This window comes from Cavia porcellus, unplaced genomic scaffold (assembly GCF_034190915.1).
Source record: "Cavia porcellus strain 051 isolate PalLab524CR breed Dunkin Hartley unplaced genomic scaffold, mCavPor4.1 scaffold_7, whole genome shotgun sequence".
Classification (NCBI taxonomy): Eukaryota; Metazoa; Chordata; class Mammalia; order Rodentia; family Caviidae; genus Cavia; species Cavia porcellus.
This window is the reverse complement of record NW_026947490.1, coordinates 37,194,969-37,212,686: the sequence shown is the minus strand read 5'-3', so window position 1 is coordinate 37,212,686 and position 17,718 is coordinate 37,194,969. Positions and strand designations below refer to the sequence as shown.

The 17,718-nt window shown below is 44.7% G+C and overlaps 1 protein-coding gene across 2 annotated transcripts in view; it reads right to left on the bottom strand.

The window, feature by feature from the left end:
* Positions 1–17,557, bottom strand: part of LOC101788521 (zinc finger protein 543) — a 50,997-nt gene extending 33,440 nt beyond the window's left edge. The window contains exons 1-4 of one of the 2 annotated variants that reach the window (XM_023566071.2): positions 17,340–17,557; positions 11,521–11,647; positions 9,172–9,267; positions 4,839–6,271 (exon numbers count right to left, since the gene is read on the bottom strand). In XM_023566071.2, coding sequence (XP_023421839.1) covers positions 4,839–6,271; positions 9,172–9,267; positions 11,521–11,647; positions 17,340–17,369 — 1,686 coding nt within the window. In that variant the 5' untranslated portion in view covers positions 17,370–17,557. Of the gene's footprint in view, positions 1–4,838; positions 6,272–9,171; positions 9,268–11,520; positions 11,648–17,339 lie in introns of those variants that run through there. The other variant, XM_063252311.1, reaches the window with a different exon arrangement.
* Between the last annotated feature and the right edge of the window lie 161 nt (positions 17,558–17,718).

The window sequence follows — 17,718 nt, the reverse complement described above, 5'->3', positions numbered from 1 at the left end:
CCAAGGAGCACCGGGATGGGACACAGGTGAGCATACAGGTGAGCATAGAGGTAACCCAGGACTTCGCACGACGTCTGTAAAACACATCTGAAACAAAAATGACACCTTACAAAATGATGCTCAGCATACTGAAAGGAAACACCAAAAAACTTACGTTAACTGGCACAGTAAAGGGACCTAATGCAAGTAAGGTTTCTATACATCCAAGTGCTGATTGGTAATACCTTTAAACTGTGCTAAGGTGTGTACCTATCAGTACAGAGCAGTACTTCAAAAGTAATACGATCTGCTAAAAACTACAGACACATTACATGGATTCTTTAAAAATGTAATAATGTAACAATGTAAATGTAAAAATGTAACAAGGAGAAAAAAATGACAATAAAAATGAGAACAACAATAAACAAGAAACATAAACTAAAATCACACCCTTATTACGGCTGCTGTAAGTTCTAAAAGATCAACACTTACTCAAATTTAAAAAGTTGAAATATAGCAATTAAAATATAAATAAGATGGATATAAATGCATGACTAAAGTATGTGCTGCTCATGTTCTTCAAATGATAGACAATGATGAAAAATAAGAAGCATGCTAAGTTTTAACCAAAAAATGTACGTGATATATGAATAGCAGATATGGTTCACAGCCAAGAATATTTATAACAGCAAAAAAGGATATTAAAAAGTGATAAAAGATCAATATCTCAAGAAGCCTCCGCAGTGCTACACGTATATATACCAAAAATAGAGCCATGGCTCAATGTGGCAGTGCACATCTGTATTGCCAGCACTCAGGAGGATAAGATGCGACGACTGCCAGTTGCCAGAAGTTCGAGGCCAGCCTAGGCTACAGTGAGTTCAAGGTCAGCCTGAATTACAGAGCATGACCCTGTCTCGAAAAATCAAAAAATAAAACAAAATGAAGTTGTAAATTAAGTATAAAAAGGAAACATTCACAGAACCTAAAGGAAGAATATGTAATTCCACAATTACAGTTTGGGACTTTGACATCCCTCTCTTGGCAACTGAGAGAAAATTTGGACAGAACCATGTATGGTGTTTCACGCCTATAATCCCAGCACTCTGGGAGGTAAGGCGGAAGGATCACAAATCGAGCAACTCAGTGATTTAGCAAGAACCTGTCTCAGAACATAAAATATGGCTGGGGATGGAGCTCAGTGTGAAGGCATAGTAAACAACCAACCACAACAACCCAGAATCTCAGCAGGGCTACAGAATACCTGAATAGAATCACCAACAAACAGGCTCACACAGACATTTACAGAAACTGCCCGGTGGTAGTAAAACATAAATTCCTTTCAAGCAACCATAGAGAGAAGAAAAAACCATATCCTAGGTTGAGAAAAAAAATTTCAACACAGCCAATATAAGACAAGTTAGAAATCAGTAATAGAGTAGTCAGGCACGGTGGTACACGCACTCAGGAGGCTGAGGCAGGAGGACTGGCCTCTTGGTGCCAGCCTGGGCTACAAAGTGAGTTCAAACCAGCCTGAACTGAATAGTGAAACCCTGCCTCAAAAAGACAAACAAACAAAGAAGGAAAAAATTCACAAGAAAATTAACACTTCTAAACAATTCATGCATTAAAGAGGAAGCCAAAAGAAACATTGAAACATAATTAAAACATTTTAAAACTTGAAGAATGAAGCTAACAGTGCCGTGGCAGAAATCTATAGAACTTTTAAGAGTTTATGATAGACACTTTAAATCAATAATCAAAACACCCACCTCAAGAAATCACTAAGAGCGTGGTGGTGCACACCTATAATCCCAGCACTCGGGAAGTGGAGGCAGGAGGATCCCTGTGAGTTCAAGGTCAGCCTGCACTACAAAGTGAGTTCAAGGCCAACCTGAACTCCATAGTGAAATCTGTCTCAACAAGAAAAAGAAAAAGAATCACTAAGAGTCAGCCAAATACAAGCAAAGCAAGCACAAAAAGTGACACAATACAGATCAGAAGAGCAATCTTGAGAAAAGAAGAGGATGGAAGCCCCACATGGTGGTGCTGTGATCCCAGCCAAACCCTTGGGAGGCCAAAGCTGGAGGGTGGCAAGCATGAGGCCAGGGTGGACAACTTAACAAGACCTGTAAACGGGTTTCTACATGGAGGCAGTGGGAGTGCAGCTCAGTAGTAGGCAGCTCGCCTGGCTACAGCATGAGTTCAATTCCCAGCACTAAAAAATGATACAAACAAAATACAGAAAGATAGTAGTGAAAAAAAAAAATCAGTACCAAGTGCTGATTTGAAATGATAAAGAAAACAGTGAAGAGTGTATAAAGAACAAAAGAGAATGGATCATTTTTCCAATGTTAGGAAGACAACAGATCCTGCTGTCATCAAAAGGATAGAAAGGAAATATTCTGAATAATGCTATAAACATATTAGGAAATTTACACAAAAAGAAACAATTCCTTGAATGAAAAGAACCATAAAAATTCACCCAATATGAAAGCCTATTAAATTAAATAAATACATAATTAAAACACAGCCAAATGATTCACTGGTGAATGGACCCATCATTACAAGAAACAACACCCACATTACAAGCTGCCTTCCAAATAAGCAGAGAGACTACCTCAGAATACATGCTGGGAGGCTAAAAACACTTTGACCTCAGAATGAGAGTCTGAAAACAAAAAATTCCCAAGAAACTACACAACATTAGGGAAAATTTCCTCAACAAAATACAAATGGAATAATGTAATACAAAAACAATTAGCATTTCATGACCAAAGATGTAACTTAAAACAATTAATATAATGTATCAGCTGAGCAAACTGTAGACAAAAGCAAATCACCTGAGAAACAGTATTTGAAAAGTTCCCAAACTTAATGAGAACAACAAGCTTGGCAAATTAGAAAAAGAAATGCATTCTAAACTTGATTTTGAGAAAACAAATTGCAATGCCTGTAATCTCAGCACCTTGGAGGCTGAGGCAGGACTGCTGCAAGTTCAAGGCCAGCCTGAGCTACACAGCAGGACTGGGTCTCAAAAATAAAACTAATTTTTTAAAAAATGCTACATTTAACACGTTATAAGAAACTGAAAACTTCCCCCTAATATCATGAACCAACCATGGAGGAGTTCTCAGCACTCCTATTCACCATCACACCTGAAAATCTAGTTAGTGCATTAACATGAAGAAAAGAAATACTGAAATTCATTGTTTAGTGACATACCTGCTTAATGACTGTTCAGACTTGAGACACCCCCCCCCCCGCTTTTGGTACAGTTCTGTACGTCTTGTTTATACAGCCTCAATGTCTTTTGTTTGAGTAGTACATTACTTACATAATACTGTAACTTTTACTGATTGTACTGTACAATATAGTACTGTGGTTTTAGCAACCCATTCATTTAATGACCTAATTGCAGGATAGAACTTGGCTGTTAAATGAGGAGTTATGGAACGGGTATACAGATAAGAAGAAAAGCACTATTTGCAGATGACGTATCTATGTTTAACATCTTAAAGATTATCTAGTAACAACAAAAAATGCCTAGAAATAGTGACTTCATTAAAGTTAGAGGATAACAAAACAGCATCTGTACTCTAACGAACACCATGTGGAAACGCAAAGTTCAAGAATCAATACGATTTATAATCACTAAAGGAGATATCTTATTCAAAATGTGCAAATGCTTATGCTGTACATTACAGAACAGTAATGGAATAAATCAAGAAATCCTTAAGTGAAAAGATACACCATGTTCATGAATTAGGAAGACTCATCACAGGAAGGAAACCAATTCTCAACAAAATGATACACAGATTAACTCAAATTTATATGAACAGTTGAGCCAGGTTTCATTATAAAAGTAGAAAACCTAAGTGTATATTGAAAATGAAAAGAAAATAAGTGCTACTCAGTTTTAAATACAAATAAAAAGGAGTCACTTTACTCAAACGATTCACTAAATAGTTACAGTAAATCAAGTAAGCCAACAGCTAGTGTTTAAAACCAAGACTCTTCTTTTTTCTTTTTTTAAGCAAAGATTTAAACAGTTTTAAGTGGTACCAACGAAGTGCCTTTCTACTTTTATTTCTGGGGCTGTGGGTATAGCACCATGGTGTAGCACATGCTTAACATGCTCACGATCTTGGATTCGGTCTCCCAACATTCACATACATGCACCTGTTTTCCCTTCGCCAGATACAAAAGGATTTCATACTCAAGCCTTCCTATTTGTCATAAGACCTGCAGTGCACAAAAGCAGTAAGGTAGAACAGCGAAGATATTCAGCACATTCCTACACTTGACACTGGACGGCAACAAACATATACACAATACACCAAGGGGCCAGGTTCTTTACCTCTTAGACCACAACCCTCTCCACCCAAACAAACAAAGATATCCAAGAACTTGCAAGTGCCACAGACTTGACAGGGTAGTGGGAAAGAAGCACTGCTTGCATTTTGTGGTCTTTTCTGTCACTTCCTTTTAATAAAAATTCCTGAGATGCCACTGTACTGTAAACTGTGGAGGAAAATGTAGCTACAGATTTTCCTCCGTGCAAAATAATCCCTGGGTCTGTCTCCTGGATGAAATCTCATAAAGCATAATGCTGTAAGGTGGGTCCACTTCTAACATGAGTCAACAGCACCCACCCTGGCACGGTTTTCTCACAGTGCAGACATATGGGGGGATTCTCTTTGGTATGAATGGTCAGATGCCATGTAAGGTATTTCCTCTTGTAAAAGATTTTCTTCACTGGTTACACTCAAAAAGTCATTCCCTAGCAGAAGTTCTTGGATGTTGACAGAGGCCTGCGCGCTTGAGAAAGGCCGTCCCCCATTTCCAGTTCTCCCCGCGTGCATCCGCCGGTGCTGTGTGAGCGAGGAGCTGCGGCTGAAGGCCTTTCCGCATTCACTGCACTCGTAGGGCTTCTCCCCCGTGTGGATAATGGCGTGGCGGATGAGGTTCGTGCTCCAGCAGAAGGCCTTACCACACTCTGCACACTCGTAGGGCTTCTCCCCGCTGTGGATGCGCTGGTGCCGGGTGAGGCCGGACCTGCGGTTGAAGGCCTTGCCGCACTCTGTGCACTCGTAGGGCTTCTCCCCGGTGTGGATGCTGAAGTGGCGGATGAGGTCCGCCCTGTTGCTGAAGGCTTTGCCACACTCTTTGCACTCGAAGGGCTTCTCGCCCGTGTGGGCCCTCTTGTGCAAGATGAAGGTGGAGCAGTGGGTGAAGGCCTTGCCACACTCACCGCACACATAGGGCTTCTCCCCAGTATGGATGCGCTGGTGCCTCCGGAGGTAGGACCTGTGGTTGAAGGCCTTGCCGCACTGCAGGCACTCGAAGGGCTTCTCGCCCGTGTGGATTACGTAGTGGTGGATCAGGGCCGCGCTCTCACAGAAAGCCTTCCCGCACTCGCTGCACTCGTAGGGCTTCTCGCCCGTGTGGCTCTGCTGGTGCCACATGAGGTACGACCTGTGCTTGAAGACCTTCCCACACTCAAAGCACTCGTAGGGGTTCTCTCCACTGTGGATGATGTAGTGTCGAATGAAGCCTGGCCTGTCTCGAAAGGCTTTGCCACACTCTTTGCACACAAAGGGTTTCTCTCCAGTGTGGCTCCTGTTATGCAAGACAAATGTGGAGCGGTGTGTGAAGGCCTTGCCGCACTGGCCGCACTTGTAGGGCTTTTCCCCACTGTGGATGCGCTGGTGCTGCGTTAGGTGTGATTTGCGGTTGAAGGCCTTGCCGCACTCTGCGCACTTGTACGGTTTCTCCCCGGTGTGTACCATGTGGTGCTGGAGGAGGTAGGTGCTCTTACTGAAGGCCTTCCCGCACTCGGTGCACTCATAGGGCTTCACACCGGAGTGGATCCGCTCATGCCGAGCGAGCAGGCGTTTCTTGTTGAACACCTTCCCACACTCGCTGCACCTGAAAGCACTTTCCTCCTCCCCCTTGCTCACAGCATCTCTTCTGGGGCTGCGTGCTGCACAATCCAGCACTACATCTTTTGCAGGGACCTGCTCCTCCACTGCCTTTGGATACATGGTGCCATCTGCCTCTAGGCCACCAGGGCCGGGGTGCATCCTCCCAGGAAGCTCCTCCCTCGTGGCCTGTGCCCCTGCTCTCAGACATCCTTCCTGCCTATCTGAGGGGCCACCCTGACCCAGGCCTTGCACCCATGGGGAGGTTGCAGAGGCTCTGAGCATCAAGTGGCCCTGAAGGTGGGCTCCCTCGCACAAGGCTGGCTCTGAGGCGGTGGAGTCTGTGGCCTTGGTTTTCCCACTGTCACCTGGAAGAAATACAATGCACAGTAAAGCCATTAGTAACAGCAACCCAGAAGAAAGACAAGCACTACTTTCATAAAAAGAAGCTGAAAATAGTAAGCTCTATGGAAAGGGCACAGGCGCTGGAGACCGAGCTACCCTGGCAATCACTCAGTGATGTGTGTGTGTGTAATGACGCATGGCGACACTCCCCACTGAAGCTCTGTGGACGCTCTTGTTTCAGTGACATTCCAAGAGCGCACTTTCACTCCTGGAGCCAGATGGGAAGTAACTCCCCAAGGCCATGGACATATCATGCCTGGGTCCCCTTCTGCCCTGCATTTGGCATCTCTTCTAACACAGATCCTTTGTAACAAGTGTGACCGAATCAATAGGTTTCAGAGAGCTTAGTGAACATTTTTTTAGCAAATTAGTGACCCTAAGGTGGTTTGAGGAAATCCTGAAGCTATGGTTGATGTTACAAGAGTTGGACAGAGCCGACAATCTTAGAGGACCCTGCTCTTAACCTTGAGTTTGCCTAATCCTGAGTAAAAAGTGGTCAGGGGTTTTTCAACTGAGGGTACCCAAAGCAGGGGTCCTGTAGGCTGTGAAAGGATTGCCATAAGGGAAAGAGAGAAGGGCACAGTAGCCCAAGAGACAGAATGCATAAAACTGCAGCATGACGCAAGTGACAGCACAGAGAAAAAGGAGGCCAGTTCCCAAGTTGCTGGCACAGATGACAGCAGAGCTGAGCACCGCCTCTCCCAGGACAGGGCTCACAAGGAAAGTGGGACAGGACAGAGACCAGGCAAAAGAAAAAATGGGAACTCAATGCACACGCACATGCAGAACCAGATACACACACAACACTCACAACTGGCAGAGGTAATGGGAATGTGGGCTGGGGCGAGAAGCCCAGGAAGCCCTGGCCTAGCACGTCCAAGGGCTGGAGTATAATCACAACAACAGAACAACATGAAGCACCAAGAATACAGAAGGAATCCTTACAAAGCAAAACGACAAAAGAAAACAAGCAACGCAAGGACTGATCTGAAATGACATCTCATAGAAGAAAATAAAGATTGGCCAAAACTGACATAAATCGCTAGTGCCCACATCAATGTGTAACATGAACAGCAGCAGCATGTGAAGTATTATGTTGTGCCCATTTAACTGGCAAAAATCAAGAAGCCAAGAACACTACCAAGAACATGATAGGATACAGACTGATGGAGTCAGCAATTCTTCCCTGGTAGAATGTATGATGCTATAAGCCCTCAGGAAAGCAAAAGGAATAATCCTACAAGTGTCTACATTTACAGTCTATAATTCAATCATTTGAATCCTGCAAACACTAAAAAAAAAAACCACTCTGTGTGCATGGAAAGTAAACACACAGGAAATGACAGCAGCACTGAACATGAAAATACAGGAACACTGATGCTCAGAAGGCAAACAGGTTTAAGGACACAGTCTCAGCTCAGCCGCCTGCTTGTTGTGCTTTCTTGGAGTGGAAGGAAAGTGAGTGTGTTTTTATGCTGAAGAAGATGGAGTCACATCTGGACCTGGGTACAGAAACGGCCACAGATAGGAGGGAAAGCCTTGCCCACTGGGAAAACTGTTCTCCTCAGACACATGGCCCTGCCACACAACCAAGCCCTGTGGAGACGACTGGCCCTGGCGAGGAAGGAGCTGGTGTCCCAGGGTGTAAGTGTACCAGCTGGAGAGAGGTCAGAACAACCTTAAAGCATCAGGTGGACATCAGAAGGTCCCTGGGTCCTTCTGATGGGCTGCATGGTACAGAGCTCCCTGATGACCCTGCAGACTCCAGTATGAGAAGTATAGGTGTGACCTTAACCTCCAGTATAGGTGTGACCTTAACCTTGTTTGCCTAATCCTGAGTAAAAAGTGGTCACTGTACTTGTACAGTGAAAGCTTATAATACAAATCTAAGCGTGTAGCACAGCAAAAGGCACACTGCCATTAATCCCCCTCAAAGCGCCCCCACGCTCCACTCCTCCGCCAGGCTGGCCGCTCTCTGACGCAGTTCCGGAAGTTCTTCTCTGCGTCTTTGTGAAGCGTGATGAACACTTCAGTGAGTGCTGCTGCTGAGTGCAGGCCAACACAAAGCAAGGCTCCCAACACCACGACTGTGTCCTCACCCACCCACCAACCCACCCACTGCACTCTGCCTTCTCCCGAAGTCCAAGTGATGGTGGAAACCAACTGCTTTGAATCCACTAAGGACACCAAGGCAGCTGTAATAGTGGAACTAAAGCCACTCAGAAAGGACTCCAGAACTGCTCCAGAAAGTGGCAAGGGAAAGGGGAAAAAAACAAAACGGGGCAAGAACGATGGTATGCGTTGTGTTCAAGGGGAGGAAGAGGATTTGCAGTGGGTCTTTCATTGCAGTAAGTCTTTTTTAATTCACCCTATTTGTCATATCTCTTAGTTAGTTATGCTGAGCCACTGAGCCTCTGGAGTCTGTAAGATCACCCAACCTTTGAGCTGCTTAGCCAAAACTGTGCACAGTCAGGAACTCGTCCACCTCATCGGGATCACAGACACCCACGCAGCCAGGGCACTGAGACTGATTAGAGGAGCCACGGGACAAAGGGCGCCATGGCTCCAGTATCCCCACAGAGGCCACAAGAAGAACAGCCCCCAAATAAGCGTGGGGGTGCACGCCTGTCATTCCAGCTTCCTGTTAGACTGAGGCAGGAAAACTGCAAGTTCAAGCCTAGCTTGGGAAGCTCAGTTTCTTATTGAGACCTGCCTCAAAATTAAAAGAAAAGGGCTGGGAATGCAGTGTAAGAGAAGACCCTGGGTTCAATCCCCAGCACAAGAAAAAAACGAACAACAGAAAAGAGCCACCCCAAAAGACCACAGAGCTGGGCCCTCCTCCCACCTGAATGCTGGCTCTTACCAAGCTGTGTACTCTGGCCGCAGCCCAGCCTCACTGTCCATGGCGGCTGCCCATGCTCCAGCTGCTGGATCAGCTCAGGTGTGGGAACAGGACACCCTGGTCAGGGAGACAAAAATGTGGGTGCACAGGTTTTGGTGAAGAGAGATAAAGCAGTCAGGGATAGTGAAACACCTATCATGCCAGCCTAACCTCAATACTGTGGGAGGCTGAAGCAGGAGGATCACAGTTTGAACGCAAACTGAGTAACTTAGTAGAGCCCTGTACCAAATTCTCAAAAAAAAAAAAAAAAAAAAAAATCTTTTAATGTTACGTGCTTTCCTTTTCCGTTTTTTTTTTAGAGACAGGGTGTTGCTAGGTAGTCCAGGCAGGTCTTAAACTCACAGAGCTCCTCCTGCCTCAGTCTCCACAATTGGCTGCTTTTTTTTTTTTCATTTTTACCCTTAGTACCAGAACATGCTTGCAGTACACAATGGTCATGTTCACCATAGGACGGTGTACACAACACATCTTAACCCTTTTTTGTCCCACTTCCCTGCCTCTAATCCTTCTTCCCTTTCCTATTTGCAAAAGCTCCATTTCCTTTCTTCCTTTTCAACTCTTTCTATAAGCCTTTTCCTTTCCTTCCCTCCATGCTCCCTCATTTTTAAGAAAAGCTGGAGCTGTAGCTCAGTGTGAAGGTGCTGGATTTATTCCACGTACCACAAACAAAAAGGCAAGAGATAAATAAACCTCAGTGATCCGGCCTTCATGTTGGAGAGCAGACTGCGGAATGAAAAAGCACCAACTGCTTAGCTTGTGACCCGGAAGCCAAGGGCTTACCATGTCATGCTGCCATAGCAACTTACTCCACACAGTAAATCACAATTGAGTACCAATAGAAAGTAATAAAATCCAAGGACATGGAACAAGCAACCACTCCAATTTGCCATTCCAAAACTGAACAATACTGCTAGGCATGGTGAACAATACTGCTAGGCACAGGCCTGTAATTCTAGCTACCAAGGAAGCTGATGCAGGATAACTGCAAGTTCAAGCCCAGTAGCAAGACCCTGGGCTCAAGGGCAGAGCACTCCTGAGTTCAAAGAAAGCAAGCAAACAGGTTTATGCAGGCCACGGGATGAAAGTCTCAGACAGGGCAACCCACTGGCGCCACCTCAAGGAGGCTGCCATGAAGAGCAGGTGAGAGGGCCTCATGGCGGGAGACAGGCCAGAGTGAGAGAGGCCAGGCTTGCCCACTGACAAGTAAGTACCTGGCCTCACAGGAACTCAGTGGGTTCCATAAAAACCCCAGAAAAGGACTGGAAAGGGCCCTACTCCCAGTGATCTAACTACCTTGTGCTAGGCCCCGCCTCTTTAAAGAGTCCTGCACTCAGCTCCGCACACTGAGGATCCAGCCTACTGCACACCAGCTCTGCCTGTGTGACAGGAGGTGCATCTGCACTGACCCCCATCTCTACTGAAGCCCATGCCAGGCTTCACAGCCCTGTTCTGGGTCCCAGGTTGAACACAGACTCTTGTTTGAGAACCTTCTCCTAGCACCCCAGGGAGTCATGAGCACCATTTCACAGGGAATGCGCCGAGGAACAAGCTGAGTGGTGCGCAGGACAGCAGAGCCAAGTCAGGTGCAGACCTGGGTCCAGCCAGCTCTGCTGTCTGTGCTGTGCAGCCACCGAGCCAGCCCGCACGACCCTGAAGTGAGAGTCCAGGAAGGACCAGGATGTAGGTCCAAGAACCCCAGGGAGCAGTAAGCTTGTGCTGGGAGCCAGCTGAGAGGCACAGCCAAGTTGTGAACTCTAGGGTATCACTTGTTGCCTCTGCCTCACAGAGGTCGGGCGCAGAGAAAGGAAAATAGAAACATACACGAAAGTACACACCAGGAACATGGGCCACTCAGAGCAAGGACCAGGGTGGCATGTAGGCTGCAAACCTACTAAAGCAGTTTGTAGACAGTGAAGCAAGCAGGCACACACAGAAGTCAGCTGTAATTTTGGTACCAAGGATTGAACTCACGACCCGAGCTGGCCAGGCAGGCACTTACACCGCTGAGCTAAATCCCTGGCCCAAAATGTCACTATTAACAGTAAAGCAGGCCCATGTAGTTCCTCCCCACAGCCTACACTGTAGCAGCTCTCAGTCCCTCACAGGACCTGCTTGGAAATCCTGTCTCTGGTTTCTGCAAAATACCCCATTTCCTTCCACTCCCTTCCTCCCCACAGCACCATGGGAGACAAATGACACAGATGCTGCTCAGAGATACAGGGAGCCTGCATAGCAAAAGCTGTGCACAGCCAGAGAAGGGCAGGTTCCAGCCTGCAGCCAGGTCCACTGCACAGAGGGGCAGGCACTTACCCAGGGATACCAGGAGGCCACAGTTCTCCAGCATCACCTCCTGATACAAGGTCCTCTGACCTGGGTCCAGCTGCCCCCACTCCTCCTGGGTAAAGGTCACAGCCACGTCCTCAAAGGTCACAGGCACCTGTAGGTCAAGCAAAGCTGTTAGCATTGCCTCAGCTACTGGACGGGCTGTTACATGTGGCTGGCTGGAAAAGATACAGAGAGAACACAGCCCTGCTGACACCATCCATGCCGCACTGTGTGCTAAGCTCAAGGGGGCAACAGACGGTGCTGTGGAGAGAATGCAAGAAAAGAAAGAACAAAGGAAAAAACAACTCTGTGTGGGAGCCCCTGGAGGATAGGACACGGGAAACTGAGAGATGCAGACATGAGGGCACCAGACATCAGAGGAATGAGGAGTATTAGTGACAATGACTATGATTCCAACGTCAGCAGTACTACCTGAACCTCACGGGTCCAGCGCAATGCCTGGCCCAGGCAGAGGGTTTTACACTCACTGTTAGTGACCACATCTTCACAGATCTAAAGTAAGACTCTTGGTATCCGAACCCAAACTCCTAAAATGGACACTTCATGGCTGTGCAACTTTTGCAACCTCATTTCACCAGGTCAGTACAGCAATTTCCACATTATCAATAACAATCATAACATAGAGAAAATATTTCCTACTTAATGGGTATCATAGTCTATGTCAGTGGTCTCCAGGCCTCATGACTTTGCATTGTATATTTGTGATTGGTTCATTGTCTAGAGCTTGGATTGATGGTGTCAGTGCTATACCCACATCGGGGTGGAGCCAGGATGTAATGTAATGGTAGGAAGAAGGTGTTTCTTACTCTTTTGCGGGTTTCAGTCTTGCTGTTTATAGCTGCCATGAACTGCGGCCCAGCCATGCCAGCCTGCCTTGGAGCCAACTGAGTATGGACTGAAACCTCCAAAAACTGTAAGAAATAAACCTTTCCTTTCCCAACTTTCAGCTTCAGGTATTTTGCCTCAGCGACAAGTAAAAAGTAACTAAGACAATGGGCTTTAGCTTTTCTATTAATCCTTCTTCAGCTTCTGAGGTAATGTCAACATCAATCACCTCTATGCCATAGTGACCCAAAGTCAAAGGACTGGAGGCCAAGGGACCGTCACAAATTCACCCAGTATCACTTAGAAACAGGATTTCTGCCCAGATTTTAAAAAGTGTAATCCCAACCTTCTTGGATTTGGTGTCCATACACTGGACTATAGCAACATGAAGAGGAGGAAGAGGAGCTGGGTGAGTCCCAGGGACCCAGGAAGGATGTGAAGAGCAAATTGAAGGGCACATGGAAGCAAAGAGAGTGACTTAAAGAAGGAGCGGGAGGCAGCGCTTTCCCCTTGAGCCCAGACCCCCACTGAGTGGGAGGAGCAGGTGAAAACTGAAAATACAAAGTGACTTGAGGAAATCATGAAGACCAAACAAGCATTGCAAAATGACCTAGAAAGAGATACCAAGAATTACAACTAGACTTTTAGTCTGTGTGTTTCTTTTTGAATTAAATGTGTTTCTTGTATGCAGCATATTGTTGGATCTTGCTTCCTGATCCATTCTGCCAGTTTGTGTCTTTTGATCGGTGAATTGAGACCATTAACACTGATGGTTATAACTAATATGTATTACTTATTCTTGTCATGTTATTTTTCTCTTGTTGCCTTGCTCTTTCTCCCTGCCTCACCATGTAATTATATGCCTTTCCTGGTGGATTCCTTCTGTTGGGGTTCATGGACTTGTCAAAGGATGGAAATTACAATTAGAACATGAGTTCGATCCCTGGTACCAAAAAAAAAAAAAAGTCCACATAACAGAAACAGATTGGAAAAAAAGATCAAGAAATAAGACACTTCCATGACAAAGAACTTGTGAGGAAATTCATGAATATCAAACCAGCATTCCAAACTGTTAAGAAGGACTACAATTCCATGAACCCCAACAGAAGGAATCCATGTTAACATGTATCAGTGTTAATGGTCTCAATTCACCAATCAAAAGACACAAACTGGCAGAATGGATCAGAAGCAAGATCCAACAATAGGCTGCATACAGGAAACACACTTAATTCAAAAAGAAATACACAGACTAAAAGTCAAAGAATGGAAAACAATACTCCATCTACATGAGCCCAGATAAAAGCAAGGGTAACCATGCTACTTGTAGACAAAGTGAGTTTCAAGCCAAAATTGACTAAAACAGATAAAGAAGGTCACTGCCTCTATATAAAGAATACAATCCAAAAGGAAGAGATAACAATCATAAATATAAAGCCAGGCACGGTGGCACACGCTTGTCATTCCAGCACTAGGGAAGCTGAGGCAAAAGGATCCTTGCTAGTTCAAGACTAGCCTTGGCTACAAAGTGAGCTCAAGGCCAACCTAAACTGCACAGTGAGATCCTGTCTCAAAAAGATACCCCTAGGGGCCTGGGGATTTAACTCAGCAGTTTTAGCACTTGCCTGGTAAGTAGTTCAATTCCCAATACCAAAAAAACGCCCCCCCCCAATTGTAAATGTTTTTGCAACAAATACCGTGCACTCAACTATATAAAGCAAATATTAACAGGCATGAAAACTTAAGCACTAATACGACTGTATTGGGGGATCTCAGTACTCCCCTGTCACAAATAGACAGATCAACTAGACAAAAAATCAACAACCAAACATTACAACTCAACGAAACTCTTGGACAAATGGACTTAGTAGATGTCTACCGAGTGTCTCCTACCACAACATCAGAATACACATTCTTCTCAGCTGCACACTGGACATTCCAAAATAGACAACATTCTAGCTCACAGAACATGTTTAAATAAATGCAAAGGAACTGAAATTACCCCACACATATTGTCAAAACATAGTGCAATGAAATTGGAAATCTGTGGGTAAAGAAGCCACAAGAACTTCATAAACACATGAAATTAAGTAGTACCCTCCTGACCCAAAGGGTCACATATGAAATTAAGGAAGAAGTTAGATAGTTACTAAAATTAATGAAAATGACAATATAATGTACCAGAGTTTATGGGAAATGAAAGCAATCCTACAAGGAAAATTTAGTGCAGTGAATACACGTCAGAAAAACAGCAAGCTGAATTACATGACTTCATGTTGAACTTCAAACTTCTAGAAAAAGAAGAGCGAGTCAGGTCAAAAGCTCATATTATGTTAGAAAATTATAAAGATCAAAGCACAAATTAACCCAGTGGAGACTACAGAAACAATACACGGCATCAATGAATCCAAAAGTTGGTTCTTTGTAAAATCGACAAACCCTTAATCAACTTTATCAAAAAAAGAAAAGACTCAAATCCACAAAATTAAGAATGAAAAGAGTAAAATCAAAATAGATCCTGTAGAAATCCAGAAGGTCATCTGCACCTACTTCAAGAATTTGTACTCCAATGAGATGGGAAATGGACAGATTCCTAGATATATACAAATTACCAAAGCTGAGTTAAGATAAAAAAAATTCTAAGTAAGCCAGTATCAGTCAATGAAATTTAAGATGTAATTAAAAACTTCCCAATAAGAAAAACCCAGGCTCTGGTAGATTCTGACTTCCACAAGAAATTTTGGAAGTTACCACTTCTTCTCAAACTCTTTAAATAAACTCAAAGGAGAAGTAATACTCCCAAATTCATTCCTGAAGCAGGCAATGCCCTGATATCAAGACAAGAGAATAACTCAACTAAGAAAGACAATTATAGGCCAATCTGCTTAATGAACATAGATGCAAAGATTCTCAATAAGATACTGGCAAACAGAATACAGCAAATCATCAAGAAGATCAAACACCAAGACAAAGTTGGATTCATCCCAGGGATGCAGGGATGATTCAACATACACAAATCAGTAAATGTAATATGTCATATTAACAGATTCAAGGACAAAAACCACACAATAATCTCAACAGATACTGAAAAAGCTTTTGATAAAGTCCAGCACACATTCATGATAAAAACCCTACAGAAAATTGGAAAGATGGTCTTTGTCTCAAACTGGTAAAACCCATCTATGACAAACCAACAGCCCGTATCACACTGAATGAACAAAAACTGAAAGCTTTCTAAAATCAGAAACGAGACAAGCATGTCCACTCCTGTTTGATATAGTTCTGGAAACATTAGCCAGAGCAATCAGACAAGAGAAAAAATAAAACAAATAACAATAGCAAAGGAAGAAGTTAAATTATCATTATTCACAGGTGATATGATACTCCACATAGAAGACCCCAAAAACTCCACCAAAAGACTCCTACATTGAATAAGCACATTCCATAGCAGAGCTTTTTAGCACACAAAAACAATCTCACTAAGAAGCAAATTAGGGAAATAACCTATCACAACAGTATCTTAAAAATGAAATACCTGGGAATCAATTTAAAGATTACATTGAAAACTATCACACTCTGAAAAAGGAAAATATCAGAAAATGAAAATGAAAAGATAGCCAAGTGGCACACACCTGTAATTCTAGCATGTGGGATGCCGAGGCAGGATGATCACCATCTCAAGATCAGCCTGGGTTACACAGTGAGTTCTAGGCCAGCCTGAATCACTAGTGAGACAGATAAATGGATGCACCATGAGACATAGTCTTAAGTGCAATAAATGTGACACATGAGTAAATATTGCATTGTTTCTCTAGTGTGAGAGTCCAAAATGTAAACAACAATCAAAATGTATAATAGATACTGTGAAAGAGGAAGAAAATGTTCAAATAGGAAGGAGACCCAGTTAGGGGGAAGATGATAAATAATGGAAGAATCAAAGAAAACCAGTTGTTACGGTTCTTGTTTTATCATCAGGCTTTTTCCTCCCAAACATCTTGAAAACCCTCAACTGAGCACATTTAAAAATTCTGCTATGGACTGAGGGTATAGCTCAGTGGTACAAGCGCCCACCTGGCAAGTGTGAAGTTTTGAGTTCGAACCCTGGTACTGGAGTGGGGGGGAGGGAGTAAAAATTCTGCTAGATTACCTACATGAAAAAAGCCCCACTTTAGCCTAAACTTGTAGCACAGCCTCTCAAAAGAAGTGACATGTGATCTCACAGAGATCTCAGAACAGTGTGCTAGGTAAAACGAACTACAAAGGCGAAGGCTGGCAGAGCAAAGAGGACACTGCAGTCAGGATGGAGTATTCAAAGAGACACGAGCTAGGGAAGCAGGAAGGAAAAGAGACGAGATCAGAAGGGGTAAGCCACAGCAGATGAAGTAGGACCAAGCAAAATGTGGGGTTGGATTAGCCACGTGATGGGAGTCAAAGCATGGAGCCTCATTCTTCTTTCAACCACTTCAGCCCCCATATTCAGGCCTGTCACTACTGGCATGGAGAAACTGTAGTAGAGAAAAACAACAAAATAAGCATTTCTCTGGTTGAACTTATATTAGAAGCAGAGTCAAAAGTTAGGACAGCTAGTTATTAAATTCTGGCAGTATGGAGCTGCCCGTTACACGAATTACTGGTTGCCAGGACTGTGACGAGATGGTAATCTGCTTCCTACAAGCACGATTTAAAGTATGCTGATATCCAGAACTGTTTATTGTACCAAAGGAGCTGCCGTCCAGAAACCTGAGTAGGCTGGTAGAGACTGTAGCTGGAGGTCCTAATTTTAAGCACAGTCTAGCTACTGTCTGGGTATCCAGTTCTCCGTGTGCTGATGCTAAGGGAGACAGTGACGCGCCTACTCCATTTTTCCTAAATACATACGAGTAAAAAGCAATCCGGCGCCGTCTTGGCCTCAGCCCCTCCATCCAGAGGAGGAGCGTGAGCCGGAGCCCTAGTCCACTCACCTGCGCCGGGTCCGCCAGCGTCCCCGCCATAAGTGGAGCAGAGGCCCGAGGGGCCGGCAACCCCCAGAGCCTCCCTGGCCGGGTGGTGACCCTGGAGGACCGACGCGCCAAGCTCACAGCTCGGCCAGACGTGGACTGCTTCGCCCTTCTCTCAAAAAACCGAACCGGCACTAGCCACTCGTTAGGGCCGGCGTGAACCGAACCGACGCGTGCAATTAACGTCACGAAGAGAGCCGGAAGTCCCGCCCCAGATCCGTGACGCAAAGGAAATGCCCCATCCTGGACCGTCACTGGCCAGAAGCCCGAGGTCGACGCACGCACAGGCTCTTCGGGGTAAAGTAGTCCTCTCCTTGCTGACCGCAGGAGGCCCGTGCTCCAC